The 21,409-nt window shown below is 44.5% G+C and overlaps 1 protein-coding gene across 7 annotated transcripts in view; it reads left to right on the forward strand.

The window, feature by feature from the left end:
• Window positions 1-21,409, forward strand: part of TRIO (trio Rho guanine nucleotide exchange factor) — a 259,894-nt gene that overhangs the window by 36,854 nt on the left and 201,631 nt on the right. The window contains exon 1 of one of the 7 annotated variants that reach the window (XM_079984878.1): window positions 3,212-3,296. The exons of 5 other annotated variants lie outside the window; for them this stretch is intronic. In XM_079984878.1, the coding sequence (XP_079841004.1) occupies window positions 3,227-3,296 (70 nt within the window). In that variant the 5' untranslated portion in view covers window positions 3,212-3,226. Of the gene's footprint in view, window positions 1-3,211; window positions 3,297-10,021; window positions 10,041-21,409 lie in introns of those variants that run through there. One more of the 7 variants, XM_079984881.1, reaches the window with a different exon arrangement.

The raw sequence follows: 21,409 nt of genomic DNA on the forward strand, positions 1-21,409 counted from the left end.
TAGGCGGAGAAATCTGTACGCCATAGATGAGTCATTTTCAGCACTGACTCAGATCCTTTTCTCGACTCTTTTGGAAGGAGATGTTCACTTCAAAACCTTCTGGAACTGAAGGCTTGGCTGCCGCGTTTGCCTCTTAATAATGCGCCATGTGAGCAGAAACTGCTTCTCTTCCTGAACAGGCCTCTAGGGATAGGGAGTGGGGCTCCCTCTCCCCTGAAGCCAAAATGGGCAAGGATTGCTTTGGGTCAGTTGTACTGCTTTGCATTGCATTTTCTTTAGGTAAGAACAGGGGTCAGCAAGGTTTACCTCGCCTGGGCCGGTTCACTCCAGCGGAGACGCCTCTGTGGGCTGGATCGCACGCGTGCCCCCGATTTCTGGCGCCCTCGCAGTCGCGATTTCTGGTGCCTGCGGAAACAAGTCCACGTGCTATGCTGCGCCATTTTAGCGCAATGCGTGGGGACACGCCAAGCAGGCGGCTCGGTTTCGGGGGGGCTCGTGGGCCGGTTAAACGACCCCTGTGGGCCGCTTGTGGCCCTTGGGCCTTAAGTTGCCGACCCCTGGGTAAGAGCATAAGGAAACCCCCCTCCCACTGATTCAGTAGTGGTGAGGTGTTGTTGTTGCTGTTGTTGTTTAGTCGTTTAGTCATGTCCGACTCTTCGTGACCCCATGGACCAGAGCATGCCAGGCACTCCTGTCTTCCACTGCCTCCCGCAGTTTGGTTAAACTCATGTTCATAGCTTCGAGAACACTGTCCATCCATCTCGTCCTCTTTTCCTTGTGCCCACCATCTTCCCCAACATCAGGGTCTTTTCCAGGGCGTCTTCTCTTCTCATGAGGTGGCCAAAGTATTGGAGCCTCAGCTTCAGGATTTGTCCTTCCAGTGAGCACTCAGGGTGATTTCCTTCAGAATGGATAGGTTTGATCATCTTGCAATCCATGGGACTTTCAAGAGTCTCCTCCAGCACCATAATTCAAAAGTATCAATTCTTCGGCGATCAGCCTTTACGGTCCAGCTCTCACTTCCATACATCACTACTGAGGAAACCATAGCTTTAGCTATACGGACCTTTGTGGGCAAGGTGATGTCTCTGCTTTTTAAGATGCTGTCTAGGTTTGTCATTGCTTTTCTCCCAAGACACAGGCGTCTTTTAATTTCGTGGCTGCTGTCACCATCTGCAGTAATCATGGAGCCCAAGAAAGTAAAGCACCCACAAAGGTGTTCCATGAAGCTGCCACCCTATTTAAATGTTGCTTGCTGTGGGTGCTGGGCTACTTGCTTCTGCACCGGTGGAATATCCTCCTGTGACCCAGGCAATCTGCATGCTGCGCCGTTTGTGTTGGACAGAGCCTATTAAAGTCTTAATAAGACACTAGCTGTGGGAAACAGCTATAGGATTAAGTGCTTTCTGCATTTGGGCTCCATCTGCACGAAGCATTTAAAACAGCATCGTACCACTTTAAATGGTCGTGGCTCCCCCCGTCGCCGAGTACCCTGGGAACTGTAGTTTGTTAAGGGCGCTTAGGGTTGTTAGGAGACCCCCGTTCCCCTCACAGAGCTAAAATTCCCAGATTTCCCAGAGGGATTTATTGTTACACCACTCTGGGAACTGTAGCTTTGTGAGGGGAACGGGGGTTTGCTAATAACTCTCACCTAGTTCCCCTACCCGCTTACCAGGCAGGTGGGGTATAAATAATAAAACTGTTAGAATTATTATAATTTTTATTTTGCCTTCTTGGGGCAGTTGGGACTCTGCTCAGATAATGAGCGGAGGAAGTCTATAAGCTAATCCTGGTGGTTTTGCTACTTGCCTTCTCTCATTCCTTCAGCAGAAATGATTTAGTACAAAATGTTTAACTTTCTCCCCTGTCCAGGCTTTGTTTTAAAACGAGCTGTTTAACCAATGTTTGTGTGGTTGGTTTTTTTTATAGTACAGGTCCAACCAGTCTGAACCTTCCTGCTTTCCGTAGCGTTTTAAGGATTGTGTAGTTTAAGATCCAAATTGTCCTGAAATTGGCAACTGCCTGGCGCCCAGGCCTTACTAGCAGGGGGAGTCTGTCAATTTCCTGCAAGTACCTTATAGCAAAGTCTCCTACGTTTACTGTAAATCTCTCCAACGTCAGCTTTTAGAAGCCGTTTTGCATAACATGAAGCTGCATGTGGGGAAAACATATATGCGCTTTGCAACTAATGTGGGTCCAATTGAGACCACGTGGAGATCTCTGAATACCAGGTTGGTGACTAGGGAAAGCAAAATGTCACTTAGAGAAGGATCTGAAATATTTTCCTTTAATTAGTTTTATTCTGGATTGTTTTGTTTGATTTTTTTTCTTTATGCGTTGCAAACTGCTTTGGGATTTGTTCTTTAAAATATAAAAGCGGTATAAAAATGGCCGGCGGATGGTCTGGGAATCAGCATGTTTTTACATGAATAGAATGTGTGCTTTTATTTAAAATGCACCTCTGGATTATTTGTGGGGCATAGGAATTCGTTCATTATTTTTTCCAAAATATAGTCCGGCCCCCCCCAAGGTCTGAGGGACAGTGGACCGGCCCCCTGCTGAAAAAGTTTGCTGACCCCTGGGTCTAGACTTTCCATTGTGGCGACAGCAGCCCAAGTTTAAGGTGCCATTTGGTGATTAGATTTTATGTCTTGAGTTTCTAACCGTGTGTGTTTGTGTAGCGCTGAATAAAGCACGTACTGTTGGCATACCGCGGGCAGATAAACACTGACCAGAACTCTTTTTCAAAGCAGTAATATTAATGATAACCGAAAGTTTTAGCTTAAGGCAAAGCGTTATCAGCAGACCAACCGGTGGGTAAAATGTTTGCATGCATAGCCCTCTTTAAGTTCAGTGCACACAAATTAAACCTAAGCGAGTTTCTTTCTAGCGTGTTGGTTAGCATTCTTAATTCCTGCAATTCAGTTCTCCTGTCAGCAACCTCTCTTTCTACAAAGATTTGTTTGCAGCCCTTTCACTACCCCGGTCTGGGACCTTTCCCTATAGCAGTACTGGCCATGTCCTGTCGTTAGCTGTGAACAGTTGCAGCTTGGTATTACCAGGGGATTAAAAGCAATCATTGCCAAAGCCTATTTGGTAGCAAATCCAGTCAAAGCAACTGTTGAGCAAGCTGACGTCCTCACTGGGTCTGGGAGGAAGATGTCGAAGCAGACGTCGTGCACCGGGCTATGGGTGTCGTGAAGACCCCGATCTTTAACGCACTGCCATGGTGGAAGAAATACTGTATCTTCAAGATCTGCTGTTTCAGGAAGAGAGCAAGACAGAAAGGAGGGGAGGTAATTTAAGTTCAGCAAGAATTGGCTTTGGCTAGCCAGACGTTTGGCGCTGACCTAGTTTGTGCTTGCATTGAAGCAGTGAATTCCTAGAACCTGAAGCTGCCCTTGTCTTCCCTTTTTAAGAGGGGACCGTTTTGTTTTAGCAGTGAGCTTCAGGGTCCATAAGCAAGTATATTGATTTTAAAAGTATATTGATTTTAAAAGTATATTGATTTTAAAAGTTGTTGCTTTGATTATGCTTGAGATTTAGCCCTGTACTCGGCTGTTGCGTTTAGCTTTGTGTGTGTGAATGCTAATTAGCATTAACGGGCTTGGTATAATTTCCTCTCTCTTAGAAATATGTGACTCTCTTTTTTTACCAAATGGAAGCCAAAGAAAATGGAGGGTTGGTGATACTCTTAAGAATGGCAGGCTGGTTTGTTGGTTAATAGTCATGTAGCTTGCTGAACCTATAAATGTATTTAGTGTTTCATCATTTCTTCAGTTGCAGCCTAGGATCCATTGTCTTGGTGATTTTCTTCAGGTGATTTTATAATATACCAAATAGCAATGGTTCATTCCTATATGCTGTGTAGAACATGCTCTATATATTATAACAACCTTATTATTAATTGAACAGTGATTCATTTTGATGAGCCGTTTTTAAAAATATAGTGCTGTCAATGTACAGGTCATTTTGTTGAGTACCACAAACCAAAACCCCATTGAGTTTCCAATTTAAGTGTTGACAAATGGAGGGGAGCAAATGAATAAATGCCTACATCATTTCCAGTTTGGTGCAGGGTATTTGTGTGTGTAACTGTAGAGACCATACAATGCTTTGTTGTTAAAAACGTAGAAAAAAGAGAACCCTGGCCTGGTGACGGCATTTGGTTCGGCCTAAGAGGTGTCAATGCGCGTCTAATTTTAGAAGATGGTGGCAGCATTCTTACTTGACACTGTTTCCTGGTAACCTTTTTGTTGATCCTTTCGAAAGGCATCTGAGAAGGAAAGTTACGCGAGAAAATGCCTGGTATGTGACCTCATTTTCCATTTCTGTTTCCAGATGTAACACTGTAGAGTCTCTTGAAAAAATAATAATAACGGGACTCTGGTCGTGTGATGGAAATGGCTACAGGTTTAATAATCTGATATTGCAGGCAGAAAAGAGCTAGGAAGTAATCAAGCCTATAAATGGCTTTTTCGGGGGTTGGCATGATATGTGCTTCATCTTTGCCATCTGATAACCTTCTATGGATATTTAAAAGCATAGGTCTGAGAAAGAGTAATACAAATGTGATCTTTGTTGGAGTGGCCACTTATGCCGGAAAATTCCCAGCCAAGGAGACTCTTGGAAGATGAAAATGCTGAATAAAAATATTGACTTTGCCACTAGGCTGCATTAATGCGATTTACTTTTTAATCTTTTCATTTTGAGTCCCGGACTTAATACATATTATAACATGAAAAACTGCAGTCGGGATTCCTGTGCTAAATATTACTGGCCTCAGATGCTGTGCGAAATTTCTGCGGCTTTCACAGTCAGGTCCTCGTCTTTTTCATGCGTGTGTTCCTGCCTATCAACTGATCTTTAGCAGCTCTCCGCTCTTCTTTACTGTCTCATTATGCAAATATTTTCAAGTGAACATAGATCTTCAGACAGATTCCCCCCCCCCTTCCTTTCCCAACTTCCTTTATGCATCTGTATCTAGGCCAAGCATTGTTGGACTCCAACTCCCATTAGCTGTAACCAGCATGGTGAATATTCAGAGCTGTGTGCTAAAAAGCAAAACAAAACATGCCACTGCTGGTTAGGAGGAATTAAAACTATTTCCTTGTCTAGAAGAGGGAATCAACTTGAAGATGTACCACACACTTGTAGGTGGCGACTTCTAACATTAAAAAAAAAAAACACAATCTATGCTTCCGTGCTTGTGGTCAAATGTTACCATGATTGGAGTAACCTCAGGGCTTTCCTGATAGTCTCCAAAGTGATTGCTTGATAAGCAAGCTCAGGTGGAGGATTCAAACATGTTTCAATGATAATTCAGCTGCTCCTGTTAGATGCTTAGCAAGCAGCAGCTGCTAACAGACCCTGCCCATTGTTTGATACAGTGCAAGGCTTTCTCTTAATGTTGACTATTGCTGCAGCCCAGCAGCACGGTTTGCAAGCATTTGTTTACCTGCTGGAAGGTGAGGAGTTTGCTAAGTGATGTGTGTGCAACTGTTGTATCCTGCTTTGGAAAGTGTACTTCAAACTTTATACTCTCGGTTTGCCCCACCCCTTGCTGCAAAGCCACAGGCTCATATTGGTGATCTCAACCTGTTGGTTTTACTGTTGTGTTGTGATTACAGTCCTATTACGAAGCTGTATACATCTGTACAGACACAGCAAATGAATTTGGGGGCATTGGCTGGTACTTTGCATTGGGATTTGAAGTTCAGTGGGACCACCAGGACTTTTTAGTGAGTGCTCGTCTCTTTTCTCTCATATGGAAGGCGTATTTGGGGGTCCTTTGAATGATGATATAACCTGCTTCCTTTCTGGTCCGAAGTTGGGGGGGGGGGGCAAGAGGTGTGAATTTTGCTTCTCTTTGTGCTATTACAGTAGTACCTCGGGTTACGAGCTTAATTCGTTCCGGAGGTCCGTTCTTAACCTGAAACTGTTCTTAACCTGAGGCGCGCTTTCACTAATGGGGGCCTCCTGCTGCTGCGTGATTTCTGTTCTCATCCTGGGGTTAAGTGTTCTTAACCTGAGGTACTACTTCTGGGTTAGAGGAGTTGGTAACCTAAAGTGTTTGTAACCCGAGGTGTTTGTAACCCGAGGTACCACTGTATTACACTTGATGGTAGCGTGCATATTTTGCTACAGTGAATTGGCTCTACAATTTTGTGTTGTTGTGGATTAATGGCATCTGATCGTGTTGACTTAGCACAGCGTCCTTAACTTTTCTATTGTGAGTCAGGTTAAAGCAGCAATCGTATACAGTGCCCCAGACATTAGCAGTAGCATTGACACATAGCTTATGTTTGGTTCTGGACCATGTCCCCAATGTTCTGATTGTTGCTTTCCTTTTCCTCCTGTACGATTGTTGGACTTTTAGGTAGCTAGGTAGTTTTCCTTTGCATATGACCTGGCAGTTCAGCCTGGCTATAGTCCTTCCGATGGCACTTTGTGAGCAGGCATAGCTGTCAAAACTTCTTGTCTTGCCACAGTCCTATAGCATCACCGTGCAGTTTACCTGTTGCTTGGTAACGTTAGCTGTTACCTCTTTTGAGTTAGGTCCACAATCCACTCTCTTTTTCTTGTCGGTAGAAGTACAGTGGTTCAACAGTTTCCAGGTGTTTGTATACTTTTGGAATTAGACATCTGCTTCCATTGTTTATGATCAAAGTTGTACTCTAGTCTTTTTTAAAAACAGAAACAGTAGCCCCTTATAATAGCTCTGGTCTCCATTTTCACTGTAGTACAATTGCCAACAGCTTCCAGTATGGATGAGAGATGCTTTGGGCTGCATCCATTTATGACAACTTAATGGTCAGCATCTTAAAAAGCAGAGACATCACCTTGCCGACAAAGGTCTGTATAGTTAAAGCTATGGTTTTCCCAGTAGTGATGTATGAAAGTGAGAGCTGGACCGTAAAGAAGGCTGATTGCCAAAGAATTGATGATTTTGAATTATGGTGCTGGAGGAGACTCTTGAGAGTCCCATGGACTGCAAGAAGATCCGACCTATCCATTCTGAAGGAAATCAGCCCTGAGTGCTCACTGGAAGGACAGGTCCTGAAGCTGAGGCTCCAATACTTTGGCCACCTCATGAGAAGAGAAGACTCCCTGGAAAAGACCCTGATGTTGGGAAAGATGGAGGGCACAAGGAGAAGAGGACGACAGAGGACGAGATGGTTGGATAGTGTTCTCAAAGCTACAAACATGAGTCTGACCAAACTGCGGGAGGCATTGGAAGACAGGAGTGCCTGGCGTGCTCTGGTCCATGGGGACACGACTAAACAACATCAAGAGTTGGAACGGACCCTGGGGGTCATCTAGTCCAATCCCCCAGTGTTGCAGGAATCCACATGTAACTCATGGAGTCTGCCACTGAGCAAAGTCCCCCGTCGAAATACAAACAAGAGTGAATAAGTCTCGCTACTCACTGCTGCATTGGTCCTAAATGGATTCCATCTGGGAGACGTACCAACATAGGCAAACTTTTGGGTTTGTTGGGTATGGGGCTCCCCAACAAGGCACCCTTTTCCTTCAGGATGTGACAAACATGTTGGCTTGGTTTGGGGTCAGATTGCATTGCCTAAAAAAAAGGATTAAAGGAAGCTTTTTCCAGCAATGCTGTACGAGTGAAAAATATGTTACCTTGGCACTATAGCAATGATTATTAGCTTGGTTAGGACTTAGTATCAGGGTGCTTTTGAGCCCCAGAGAGAGTTCCTGGATTAGCAGTTAACAGGAAAGAAAGCTTATGCAAGTTCCTGTGTGGCAGGTGGTATGGGATGGATTTCCCCCCTTAAAGTAAGGTGAAAAGATGCTCTTCTCAGATAGGAGTAATAAGGAAGCTCAGAAGAAGTTTTCTGCCCTTTCCAAGAGAAGTTTTCAGCAGTCTTTCTTCCTGTTAAATGTTAATCCAGTGCCCCCAACAGACTGTGAACTTCCTGTGGGAACAAACCTAACCTCCTTCCTTGCTTTTCGTGTTCCCCTTTTCTTCTCCGATACTGCTGTGAGGAGGAACTCAGCTGTTTCTCCCTCCATTTTTGATTAACCACAGTTTGTCCGAACCCAGAGAAACCATGGTTCACCTTAACTGCTGTTAGCGGAGACGCGCTTATGAAACTGGCTTGTTTTCATGACGATTACCCACCAGTTGTGGCACACCAAACTGCGCTTAATCTAAAGGAGATGCTTCTGGTCTCCCTGAAGCCCGTTTAGGAGATGAAGAGGGGAACGGTTGAGCCTGGGATAGAGGCTCCATCCTTGTAATGCTGAACTGTGGTTTAGCATTTGCATCTGAAGGAAGCTGCCAGTGGGAGGCTTAGAGGTGGGGAGGGGAATATGGTTACAAAGCATTAGAATAGTAGGAAGCAGTGTTAGAAACTCAGGTGTATAGCTAGAGGGCACATGGTTCCTTAAAACAAGGTCACAGTCACCAATACGGAATATCTCATTGCTGTTTTTGGGCAAGACTGTTTTCAAGTCTTATTTTTCAAAGGATGGACTGATCGATTCAGAGTTAAACATCTGGCTAGCTCCGATGACAACCTTGAGCTAGGTTAAGAACTTGGAGAACTTAAGGAAGAAAAGTCACTTGATCCAGGGAGAGTCCACACAAATATTAGCCTATTCCTACCTCTTAATGGTAGGACGCAGGTGGCGCTGTGGGTTAAACCCACAGAGCCTAGGACTTGCCGATCAGAAGGTCGCGGTTCGAATCCCCACGACGGGGTGAGCTCCCGTTGCTCGGTCCCTGCTCCTGCCAACCTAGCAGTTTGAAGCACATCAAAGTGCAAGTAGATAAATAGGTACCGCTCCAGCGGGAAGGTAAACGGCGTTTCTGTGCGCTGCTCTGGTTCGCCAGAAGCGGCTTAGTCATGCTGGCCACATGACCCGGAAGCTGTACGCCGGCTGCCTTGGCCAATAAAGCGAGATGAGCGCAACAACCCCAGAGTCGGTCTCGACTGGACCTAATGGCCAGGGGTCCCTTTACCTTTACCTTTACCTCTTAATGGCTGCACAGACCATTCAAAACGTAGGAATATTCTTCACAACTGTGAGCAGGGCAGTAGGGTGGGGTGGGGATAAGTGAAGACAAGCTGCAACAATTAACTACAGTGGTACCTCAGGTTAAGTACTTAATTCGTTCCGGAGGTCTGTTGTTAACCTGAAACTGTTCTTCACCTGAAGCACCACTTTAGCTAATAGGGTCTACCACTGCCGCAGCGCCGCCAGAGCACGATTTCTGTTCACATCCTGAAGCAAAGTTCTTAACCTGATGTACTATTTCTGGGTTAACGGAGAATGTAACCTGAAGCGTATGTAACCCGAGGTACCACTGTATAACGTTGTTCCCTACTCCCGCTCAGGCTGCACAGAAGAAGCATTTTGGTTCCTGAAATGCATTCTGATCGTGCAGATAACATATAGCTGATAGACTTCTACAGGATGTGTTGCTTGCGTGTGAAAACCGTCAAGATCCAGTGATTCCCAGGCATGCACTTCCAGATGCTGGAGACATCAGGCAGCATTCTGGCACCTGAGCATCTTGGTCGCAGGTGGCCGATAGTCAGGTGGAAAAAGCGCCTGGCTAATTTCAAATGCCATTAGGAGCTGATAAATTACAAAGCAATTTACAAAGGTGACAGTTGTGGCTGTCCTCACTTATAGTCAGGGCTGCTGTGGCTTTCCTCCCTCTCACATATTTATAGAAGAGAGCTATATTTCTATCTATCGATCCGTTGTTATAGCTGTAACTCTTGACCAAGTGCCTAGCAGACAAAGGTCTTCAGACATTTATGGTTGCTGATGATAACCTAAGAGGTACAAACAGAGGCAAAACGGTGTTAAAGTTTTGCAGAAGGAATGGTTCATAACGTCTGTGTGTGTGTGTGTGTGTGTGTGGTGCATTCACTCGTGAATAACGCAGGAAAATGCACACAGACTATTTCATCTCCAGACAGTGCTTTGCGTAGCAGAGGTGGATCTTAAGAAACTAGCACAGACCATGCAGACCTTGTAAGAGCCACATGGTTAAACAAAAGGTAAGCGCTGCATTTTTGTACTGATGAGAGGGCTAATTTGTGTGTTCTCTGAGCAGGGAGCTGGCTACAGCCGACTGAATTCAGGCAGGCAGCAAGAGCTTGGAAAAAATGGGTGTTCCCTTAGTGTGGCTTATGTCACTAGTGTTCGCCACTGGACAGAGCGCTGACTTAATAGGCAAAGCACAATGTAAGTGAAGCAGCCGGCTGGGCTGAGCAACAAAGGGAGTTGCCACCAGTTTTTTGTGTTTTTTAATGCACATCTGGGGAAAAGAGTGTTTAGTGCAGTGGAGTTGCCTCACCCTTAGGAAGGAAATTTGTTTTTTTTTTGTTTTTAATGACAAATGGAAAAGGGAGTGACCTTCCTGTCCTCCGTTTACAAAACCCCACCCTTTGAATTCGTACAGAAATCAGGTTGCCGTCCCAATTTTGCTGTGAGTTTAATGCCATCTGTGGCTCTTGCTTGAGGTTTTAAAAGCAGGTTTCATCAGATTGCTTTGTTTGGGGTGGGAGAGGGAAAAACAGGTGTTTTTTGTGTGTGAGCTGAGTTCTTTCTGACATCTGGAAGCCCACGTAAGAAGAGGGCGAACAGGGCAAGGTGGATCTCTCTCTTTTTGTGTTGGTGTGTGTGTGTGTGACATTTTCCTGCTCCAAAGGTAGGAGGAGGCAGGTGATAACTGCAGGAGCAGAAGAGGCAAAGCAGCTCCATCTGACTGGGTGCTTTTGGTTTAAGCGTATTCAGTGGCTCAGCTCTGCAAAGCGATGATGTAATCCGTTCTGCTGCAAGGGCTGCTGACTGTGGGTAGATGTTCTGTTGCTGCATTTTGCACGGATACCCGTGGCATTGTGCGGCTTCATTATCCAGAGTGGTTTCAGAGCTATCGTAAAAGGCGGCAGGTAGATTTTTGCCCCTTTCCCTTTGGAGTTTTGAATGATCTCCAGCATTGCGTCGCTTCTGAATTCTAGCAGGGCTGTGTTTGCTTATTAGAGAGGCGAGGATTATCCCATGTCCTCACAACTTGCCACTGTCAACATGGAATCTTTGGGACATCTGCCTGGGGATTGGGTGCTGCCCTTATCCTCGGCTTTAGGGTGAGGCGGGGGAAGAAAGATGGGTTGCTCATAGCAACCACTTGCCTACATAAAAAGTGCATTTTTTCCTCTTTTGTGTGTAGCTCATTTTTCGTGGGATCTGAAAACATGTCACATATGGGTTTACTGCAGGAAAATCGTGGATTTTATTTTTTATTTTTTTGCAATAAAAATGTGTTTTTCTTTTAACCAATGCATTTTTTATGGGGATTCAGATGGTGCTTTTGAGATAGAGATATTGGGGTGGTAATTTTCCAGGAGTGGTTTGAAAGGAATTCTGCAGTTTAGCACCAAACCTTTGTGCACAAATGCACAGCCACCAAAACTCTTCAAATCGTAGCGGAGGGAAGCAAAAAACTGATAAGAAGGAAGATGAGCTAGCGCAAAATGAGCAAATTGGGGGAAGAGTTCAAGCATCAAATTGGGTTTCTTTACAATTGAAATTGGGGCGGAGGGCTCCTTAATCCTTACATGATTGTGCTTCTCTTACTCAGTTTTGCAATTGCTCTTAACTGTTCCCAATACCACTTTCAGTAGGGTGGGTTTTTCCTAAAGCATTATATAGGGAGTTGGTGTTTCTCCAGCAGAGCTGGCACACTGACTTAGAATCATAGACTTGGAAGGGAGCCCTGAGGGTCATCTAGTCCAACCCTCTGCAATGCATGAATTTCAGCACATGGTCTCCCATCCAATTTGAAACCATACCGGACCCTGCTTAGCTTTGCAAACGTGCTAGTGGTTTTATTGCTGCACCTTTTTGGGTGGTGTTTATAAAAATCTGACAATGCTTCAACCCTCCCCTAGTCAAAAAAAGACAGGATGTTTTCCTTTGGTCCTTAGGACAGAAATAAGTTTTTAATTGTTTGGTGAAACTTCTTAAGCAGGGAGCGGCATGGCCAGCAAGCTTTCTAGTGATTGGAGAATGAGATGTTATTGTCTACCTTAGGACAAAAACTAGGAGGGTAGTAATTCACACGATTCATTGTTGCAGAACTGCACTCTTCTTGGTGTGGAATGTCAAGAGCACACAGCCCTGATGATTGGGAAAGGATTGCCAGTTATGTAGCTGGGGATCACATAAGAAACATTTATAGTCCCCGAAAGGGGTTAGAATTTGAACTCACAAATTTATGAAGTGCAGTGTTTATAATTATCTGGGTTGCTGTGTTTTGAAGTTGGAGCAAACATGGATATCTGACACCTGCTTCATCCCCTTAAGATGCTCCAAAATTTTAGTTACACGTCAAGTAGGATTTAACTTGTTCACCCAAGAACCAGTCCCTTGCACTATTCTCCACAAAAATCTCACCTAGAAATATAACTCCATTTCTTCAATTTCCCATAATCTTTGACCTGTTGGTGTGTTTGCAATTTCTTTCTTTTTTAATAATATTTTTATTAAATTTTCAACAAAAACAAACAACAAACACAACAACCACCAAAAACAAAGAAAAATATACACAAAAACAATATCAAATCCATAAAATGAGATTCTCTTGGACTTCCCTCTCCCCTATTGTTAACCATTTCCTCCTGCATCTTTTATGATAATCCAAAATCCTTTATCTCTCCATTGTGTCCAAAATTGACCATCAAACTACAAAATTCACCATTTTCAAGTGGACCGCTTGGGATTGCTGGCTATGGGACTCTTGCAATGATTGCTGGGCTGGGTGGACCTTAACCTGACCCGTTGAGGAACTCTTTATCATGGTAACAAAGAAAGCATGTGAAGGAACATTTAACACTGATTAGTTGTGCCTTCAGTACTTCGTTGTTGTTGACATCCATCGGTCTTAAGAGGGCGCCTCCAAGGGTGAGGTCAAACCACTGGATTGGCAGTACTGAAGTGACCTTCCATGGTACACGAGGCTGATCAGTGTGTCTGAAGGTCCTGGACTGCCCAGATGACAAGACCCTCCTCTCTGCCTCACTGATGTGGTCCAAAGAAAAGCAGAACAACATGTTTGGCACCTGCTTGGCTGCAGGAGTTGCCGGAAGGGGGCATGGGGGCATCGTATTAGGGATTCCACTCTGGATTTGTGTAGGATTTACTCCCTATCTTCTCCTGAAGATATCCCACAAGGCGGCAGAGTTTTACTTTACTACTAAGGGATAAGAAATTAAGAAGAAAAGGTAAAGGACCCCTGGACGGTTAAGTCCAGTCAAAGGCAACTATGGGGTTGTGGTGCTCATCTCACTTTCAGGCCAAGGGAGCCAGTGTTTATCCGCAGACAGCTTTCCAGGTCTAAATTGCTTCTGGTGCAACAGGACACCATGATGGAAACCAGAACACACAGAGACGGTGTTTACCTTCCTGCCGCAGCGCTGCCTATTTATCTACTTCACTGGCGTGCTTTCAAACTGCTAGGTTGGCAGGAGCTGGGACAGAGCAACAGGAGCTCACCCCGTTGTGGGGATTCGAACCGCCTACCTTCTGATCGGCAAGCCCAAGAGGCTCAGTGGTTTAGACGGTAGCGCCACCCACATCCCATTACATCTTGGGGTATTTCACTATGCTACTGCTCTGTAAATTCAAATCTAGTGCTGAGAGAATATGGCCTTCTAAAATTCTCAGAAAACTTAGAAACTCTGATTCTCTTTATGTTCAAAGGAACTCTGTCTTGGTTCATATTGTTGGAAGAAGGTAGCTGGCGTTGACCGGAAGGAGTAGGGGCCATGCTCATTATTTCCCTTATCCATATTTAGATGAAATTAAGACTATTAGGTGGTGCTGGGTGGCGCTGTGGTCTAAACCACAGAGCCTAGGGCTTGCCGATCCGAAGATCGGTGGTTCGAATCCCTGCGACGGGGTGAGCTCCCATTGTTTGGTTCCAGCTCCTGCCAACCTAGCAGTTCAAAAGCACGTCAAAGTGCAAGTAGATAAATAGGTACCGCTCCGACGGGAAGGTAAACGGTGTTTCCGTGTGCTGCTCTGGTTCGCCAGAAGCAGCTTAGCCATGCTGGCCACATGACCTGGAAGCGGTACGCCGACTCCCTTGACAAGTAAAGCGACATGAGCGCTGCAACCCCAGAGTCGTTTGCAACTAGATCTAATTGTCAGGGGTCCCTTTACCTTTAAGACTATTATAACTGGATTTAGTTTGCTGGATCCAGATTTCTCCACCTTCTTACCTGGTAAAATGGGAGCTACAGTTTTGCTGATTATTATCCAGGGGATGACTAACAATCCTCAAAAGTTTGGTAGGGCCTTGAAAGAGAACAATTTTTTTAAATTGTCAAGATTTTCTGGTAAATGTCAAACGCTTTGGCAGTTTCTGGGGGTTTGACGGTGAAAAGGACTGACTGCAAAACTGAGGAGTGGGCTGGCTTCTATTTTTGTGTGGGCGGCTCCCCCCCCCCACCCACCCTCTAATCCGTCTGTGGCCCACCAACCTGTTTTCCAGCTAAGGTGATATTTAAAAGGCTCTGTGTATCTACTTCATAGTGGGTGGAATTTTGTGCGCCTTTTATACAGTCTGGAACCAAATGATCTCATCCTGGTCAGATGCTGCATTATGAGAAAGCACGCTTTTATCCTGACTTTCAGATGAGCTAGGATTATTTTAAACATTATGCTTGGTTGGTTTTTTTGTTGTTGCTTTTGGCAGTAGTGGTCTCCTTGGCTGTTTTTGCTCAAGAAGAGTTGGAATGTGTCCCAAGTTTGGATTGACTTGCATGTTACGTTACGTTAATTTGTTTGAGGTCGAGATGGCATTATTCACTCAGATGGCGCAGTTTAGTCTTGGTTTTCTCTTGTATAAATCACGAAGTTGGAATGACTGACTCTCAGCAGCGATGCTCCTTAGGAAGGAAAATGGGCAATAAATCTGCATTTGGGGCCGTTCTGTGGACTTATCTTTACATTGTGGCGATTACAGTAATTGACTGATAACAGGAAAGTGTGATGCTCTGGTCCCAGTGCTACTGGTAAGCAGAGCATTTCCTCTCGCTAAAGCAAGCAGGTTTGCAACTTCAAAACTCCTAATGTTGATCTGGCCATTGCTGATTGGTTTGCACAGCCAGCAAGCTAGAAATAATATACAGGGCAATATGGCGGCATACTCAGCTGCTAGAAACTACAGTCCTTTGATATCAAAGTGGGGAGGAGAATCGCAGGAACTGCTTGTACCAGGCTTCCTCATACTTGGCCCTCCAGATGTTTTTGGCCTACAACTCCCATGATTCCTAGCTAGCAGGACCAGTGGTCAGGGATAATGGGAATTGTAGTCTCAAAAACATCTGGAGGGCCAAGTTTGAGGAAGCCTGGCGTGTATGGTGCAATATCCTCATTGCACGTAAAAAAGAACACCATGCATTTAGATAATGCATATTCAGCTCCAAAATTTGCATCCTCACTTTGCATAATCCTGGTTTTGGTAGCTCTGGGGAGATGCAAGGAACTGTGCCAAGATGCTTGCCTCTTCCCTCCACCCTTCCATGTGTGTTTCATCCTAAAGTTTTGGTATTTTGCTCCATTTGTAAAACGGGCACATATGTGCTGTGCCATTGGCTCTTGCTTAAATATGGTGGCTCATTCTAGACCAGAGTCAGATGGAAAGTGAAGATTCTGTCCATAACAGAATCTTCATCCGAACCAGCAGCCTATTGGAGCTAGTGATTCTTTGCAGATTCAACCTTGCTGCTGAATATAAACCTGGCTAGTTCTGATTAAGAGACATCTTGTTAACAGCTGCCTAAAGGGGATTTCCTCCACCCTATCCTTTCGGCTCTCCAACTTTGAGTCCAATTCTTGTGTGGAGCCAGGGCAACCATCCCAAGTTGCCAACTCTCTTTTTTTGCTTAGGAAAGCTTGCCTGTAGATTCCTGTCCCCCTTCTTGATTCTTCCTTTCCTGCTATCGCTGCTACTTTCTCTTCCCTGCTGTCCACACCTAGTCCCTTTCTAGTCAAGCTTGTGGCTATGCAAGTTGTGTAATATTCACACTGAGTGCTAGTAAATGGAACTATATATGGCAGCAGGAATAATAATAATAATAATAATAATAATAATAATAATAATAATAATAAATATTTATACCCCCGCCGTTCCCGGTTCAGAAAACCGGGTTCTGGGCGGCTAACAACAAATTTAAAACACTTAATTGATGCAACAAAAAAAGCATAAAATACAGTATGAAACGTGAATAACAATAAATTAAAAAATCAATTTAGGGGGGAAATCCATCCAATAAACATTAGATGATCACCAGGACTAGCTGGCTAAATTAGTCCTATTTGGGCCAACGAAGAGACCAGGGGAGAATTAGCTGTGGGATCCAGAGTGGGTAATCTTCATAAAAAGGGGAGGGGGAGGGAAGGAAGGGGAATAAAAGATCAGGCTAAGTTCAAATTGAAAGCCAGGAGGAATAGCTCTGTCTTACAGGACCTGTGGAAGGAAGTTAAATCCTGCAGGGCCTTGGTCTCATGGGACAGAGCATTCCACCAGGTCAGAGCTATTGCTGAGAAGGCAGCCTCCTGCAGGTTTTAGTCATCAGAAAAAAACTGCTTCAACCCAACCTAACAATATGTTGGACTAACTTTGAGCCTGATCCTCAAAGTGTGATACTGATAGCTCCTTGTATGCAAACTAAGTTGCTGCGGTTCTGTGGCTTTTGTGACTCTTGAAGGAGTTTGGGCTGTAGTATCAAAGTTCAAACACCAGTTACACCACCACCACTTTATGTCCTCTAAGAGTCTGTTGTTTAGTCGTTTAGTCGTGTCCGACTCTTCGTGACCCCATGGACCAGAGAACGCCAGGCACTCCTGTCCTCCACTGCCCCCCGCAGCTTGGTCAGACTCATGCTGGTAACCTCGAAAACACTGTCCAACCATCTCGTCCTCTGTCCCCCCCTTCTCCTTGTGCCCTCCATCTTTCCCAAAATCAGGGTCTTCTCCAGGGAGTCTTCTCTTCTCATGAGGTGGCCAAAGTACTGGAGCCTCAGCTTCACAATCTGTCCTTCCAGTGAGCACTCAGGGCTGATTTCCTTCAGAATGGAGAGATTTGATCTTCTTGCAGTCCATGGGACTCTCAAGAGTCCCCTCCAGCACCATAATTCAAAAGCATCAATACTTTGGCGATCAGCCTTCTTTATGGTCCAGCTCTCACTTCCATACATCACTACTGGAAAAACCATAGCTTTAACTATACGGACCTTTGTTGGCAAGGTGATGTCTCTACTTCTCAAGATGCTGTCTAGGCCTGTCATTGCCCTTCTCCCAAGAAGCAGGCGTCTTTTAATTTCGTGGCTGCTGTCACCATCTGCAGTGATCATGGAGCCCAAGAAAGTAAAATCTCTCACTGCCTCCATTTCTTCCCCTTCTATTTGCCAGGAGGTGATGGGACCAGTGGCCATGATCTTCGTTTTTTTGATGTTGAGCTTCAGACCATATTTTGCACTCTCCTCTTTCACCCTCAATAAAAGGTTCTTTAATTCCTCCTCACTTTCTGCCATCAAGGTTGTGTCATCTGCATATCTGAGGTTGTTGATATTTCTTCCGGCAATCTTAATTCCGGCTAGGGATTCATCCAGCCCAGCCTTTCGCATGATGAATTCTGCATATAAGTTAAATAAGCAGGGAGACAAAATGCAGCCTTGTCGTACTCCTTTCCCAATTTTGAACCAGTCAGTTGTTCCATATCCAGTTCTAACTGTAGCTTCTTGTCCCACATAGAGATTTCTCAGGAGACAGATGAGGTGATCAGGCACTCCCATTTCTTTAAGAACTTGCCATAGTTTGCCATGGTCGACACAGTCAAAGGCTTTTGCATAGTCAATGAAGCAGAAGTAAATGTCTTTCTGGAACTCTCTAGCTTTCTCCATAATCCAGCGCATGTTTGCAATTTGGTCTCTAAGAGTCTAGGTAGCTGAAATTGTTTAAAGAGTTTGGGGAATAAAGACAGCCAAGCAAATTAAAACTTTTTTTTTAACAGAGAAATTAACTGATTAAGAAATCCAATTAATCATATTTTCTGATCCCTTGTCCCCAATGTTCCTTCTCCCCAGCATCACTATCAAAAAAGAAAAAAAAAAAAAACCTTTAAAAAAACAAGACTTTTCTGGCATGAGTATTCCAGAGTTGGTTTCTGTTAGGGCTGGTTAACAGGCAGAAGAAGACTTTGGGCGCCCCAAGAAAATTTGCAATGGTTTTTCGTCTTTCCCTTTTTCAAGTTTTAAATTACTGTACTTTTCCATGTATAAGACGAGTTGTTTTTTTAAATAAAAAAGTATGTTAAAAAATTGGGGTCGTCTTATACGTGGATTGTCAGTGGCTATTTGGTGTGTTATTGGTGACTTTGTCAAGGGCTTGTGTTGACTGGCTGTCGCTGCGGCAATAGGGCGGGCGATTGGCGGCTTCTGACAGACGATAGGTGGGTTTTGCGACAAGTATGAGTGGCAGTGTAGGTCAGGCTGGTGAGCGATTTTTGGCAATCCCCCCTAAAAAAAAACTCAACAACTCTGGGCCACCCCCTGCAAGAAAAAGCTCAACAATGCTGAGCAATCTCCCCCCATTTTCTTAATTTGGAGTCCCCCAAAATAGGGGGTGTTTTATACACGGCGACGTGTTATACACGGAAAAATACGGTAAATCATTCAAATTCAAGTGAGCATATCGGATCCAGTCCATACCATCTACTCTCAAGAGTATGTTATTGAAAATGCACCCACAGAGCACCCACGATGGTGATCTGTATGGCTATCTCTATGTAGCTTCTTTGGAGTGGTTGGTTATTTACCAGAGAAGGCGGGAGGTTGTAAGGTGGGGGTCTGAGTTCAGTCCCACGTCCAGAGTGGTGAGTAAAATCAGAAAGTGCTTAACTGGAGTTGGTAAGAAGCCCCTGCAAAGATCTCATAGAATCCATCCATAATAAATTGGGAAAAAAATGTTTAAAAGTACTTTTCCAAAAAAACAACAACCCAGAGTCTGTTTCATTGGGGATAATTCAGACTGAAATTCCCAGCTGCCAAAAAAGGTTATTTATGTATGCTATTACTGCGGCCCATGTTTTGTTAGCCCAGAAATGGAAAACAAGCGAGGTCCCAACTAAAGAAGGACATTGGCAACTTAAGCTGACACATTATGCGCAGCTTGCAGACTTAACATATAGAATAATTCTCATGGGGATCTGGTGGCCACTGTGAGAACAGGGTGCTGGACTAGATGGGTCACTACTAGGCTCTTTTGGGTGTTTTTGTTTTATTGTGAAGTGGGGACACTGCCCTCCATTAGGGCATCACTGTCAAGATGCTCAGTGAACTGATACAAAAATAGGGCATGACTTTTCTAGATGGTTCAATAAATTCAGTATTTGGTGAAACTCCCAAGCTTTGTTCTTAAAAGCTTTCTCCTAGTCTTCTTCTTAGGTTAGTCTTGTTTCATACCATTATTGCAGCTTGTAAAGGTAAAGGACCCCTGGACAGTTAAGTCCAGTCAAAGGCGACCATGGGGTTGTGGCGCTCATCTCGCTTTCAGGCCGAGGGAGCTGGCGTTTGTCCTCAGATAGCTTTCCGGGTCATGTAGCATGACTAAACCACTTCTGGTGAAATGGAACACCACAACGGAAGCCAGAGCAGCACACAGAAATGCCGTTTACCTTCCCGCCACACCAGTACCTATTTGTCTACTTGCACTGGTGTGCTTTGGAACTGCTAGGTTGGCAGGAGCTGGGACCGAGCAATGGGAGCTCACTTCGTCACAGGGATTGGAACTGCCAACCTTCCAATCCGCAAGCCCCAGGCTCAGTGGTTTAGACCACAGCGCCACTCACGCTTGTACCCAACAGTGAACTGATTAGGGTTGCCAGATTTCTAGAAGTAAAATTGAGCTTTTGGGGGAAATGAAATTCAAAGTTATTGAACTTTTTAAAGGAAAAAATTCTGGATGTATGGCAACCCTTGTACTGATGGGATATTAAGAATTACAGTGTTAGTGGCTCACTTTTGAAATGTACATAGGATTAGCATTGATTTCATATACCTAAAGGAGATTATAGCTTTATAGATCTTAACCTTTTCCTTTTAGTTGTCTGAAAAGCTTTGAAGACCACCATAGATGGGTTAAATATTTTTGCTGATAGTTTTAGTTGCTCTGGCGTGGCTGCACATGCATGGGTGCCGCATTCATTCACATAAAACAACAACAGGAGATTCAGCTATGTAGGTGAAGGAATGTATGCTTGAGTTTGGCCGCTGAAATGCTTCATTGATGGAACAGAAATATTAGTTCATTGACTATATTTCTATCCTGGTTTTTGCAGGTGGGCAGCGAGTTTGCCTCTCAGAACGGCTTATGACAATCCAAGCGCTAAAATGCATCTTAAAAAAATTATAAAATACCCAACAGTAGTAGCAAATCAACAGTAATAAAAGAGGAAAGATTGGGATCTGACTGGTTTAAAACAGTGAAGATAAATGTTCATCTGCTGTGAGTTCTTGGACATCACAGAATGGTTTCTCTGCTTTTTCAGGCTTGGCTTCTTAGGGGATCCTCATTTTGAGCATCGACTCACCTGTCTTTCAGCGGAAGTGACTAGTATTTCAGAGAGTTGAGTGTAGCACCCTTGAAGTATAGCTTCTCAATTGCGATTGCACCTTTCTTCTCTGAAATAGAGATTTGACATGAGATGTGACGAGTAAGTTTTAGAAATGAGTCCTTGGAAAGTGCATGCAGTCATACCTCGGGTTAAAGACGCTTCAGGTTGCATCCTGCGGCGACTCAGAAGTAACGGAACAGGTTACTTCCGGGTTTCGCCGCTCATGCTTGCGCAGACGCTCAAAATGATGCCATGCGCAGAAGCAGCAAATCGTGACACGCGCAGACAAGGGTTGCATTCTGCTCAGGTTGCAAATGGGGTTCCGGAACGGATCCCGTTTGCAACCAGAGGTACCACTGTAGTTCAAAAAGCAGCCAGACCCCTGAAATGGAGGGTAGAGGAAAAGCCCATGCACAGTTGTTGTTGTTGTTGTTGTTGTTGTTTTTAAAAAACAAAACAAAACCAGAGGCCAGTCCATCTAGTGTAGGCATAGGCAAAGTCGGCCCACCAGATGTTTTGGGACTACAACTCCCATCATCCCTGACCGCTGGTCCTGTTAGCTAGGGATGATGGGAGTTGTAGTCCCAAAACATCTGGAGGGCCGACTTTGCCTATGCCTGATCTAGTGCCTAGAGTGGATTGCTGCTTCCATGCTCTTTTTGTTCCTCCAAACTTTGGGCTTGGGAGGACAGTTTTGCAGGTGATAGAACTTGAAAGAGGAGAAGCCAGCCAAAGGGGTGAAAAACA

The sequence above is a fragment of the Podarcis cretensis genome (genome assembly GCF_951804945.1).
Source record: "Podarcis cretensis genome assembly, chromosome: 7".
In the NCBI taxonomy this organism is placed as follows: domain Eukaryota; kingdom Metazoa; phylum Chordata; class Lepidosauria; order Squamata; family Lacertidae; genus Podarcis; species Podarcis cretensis.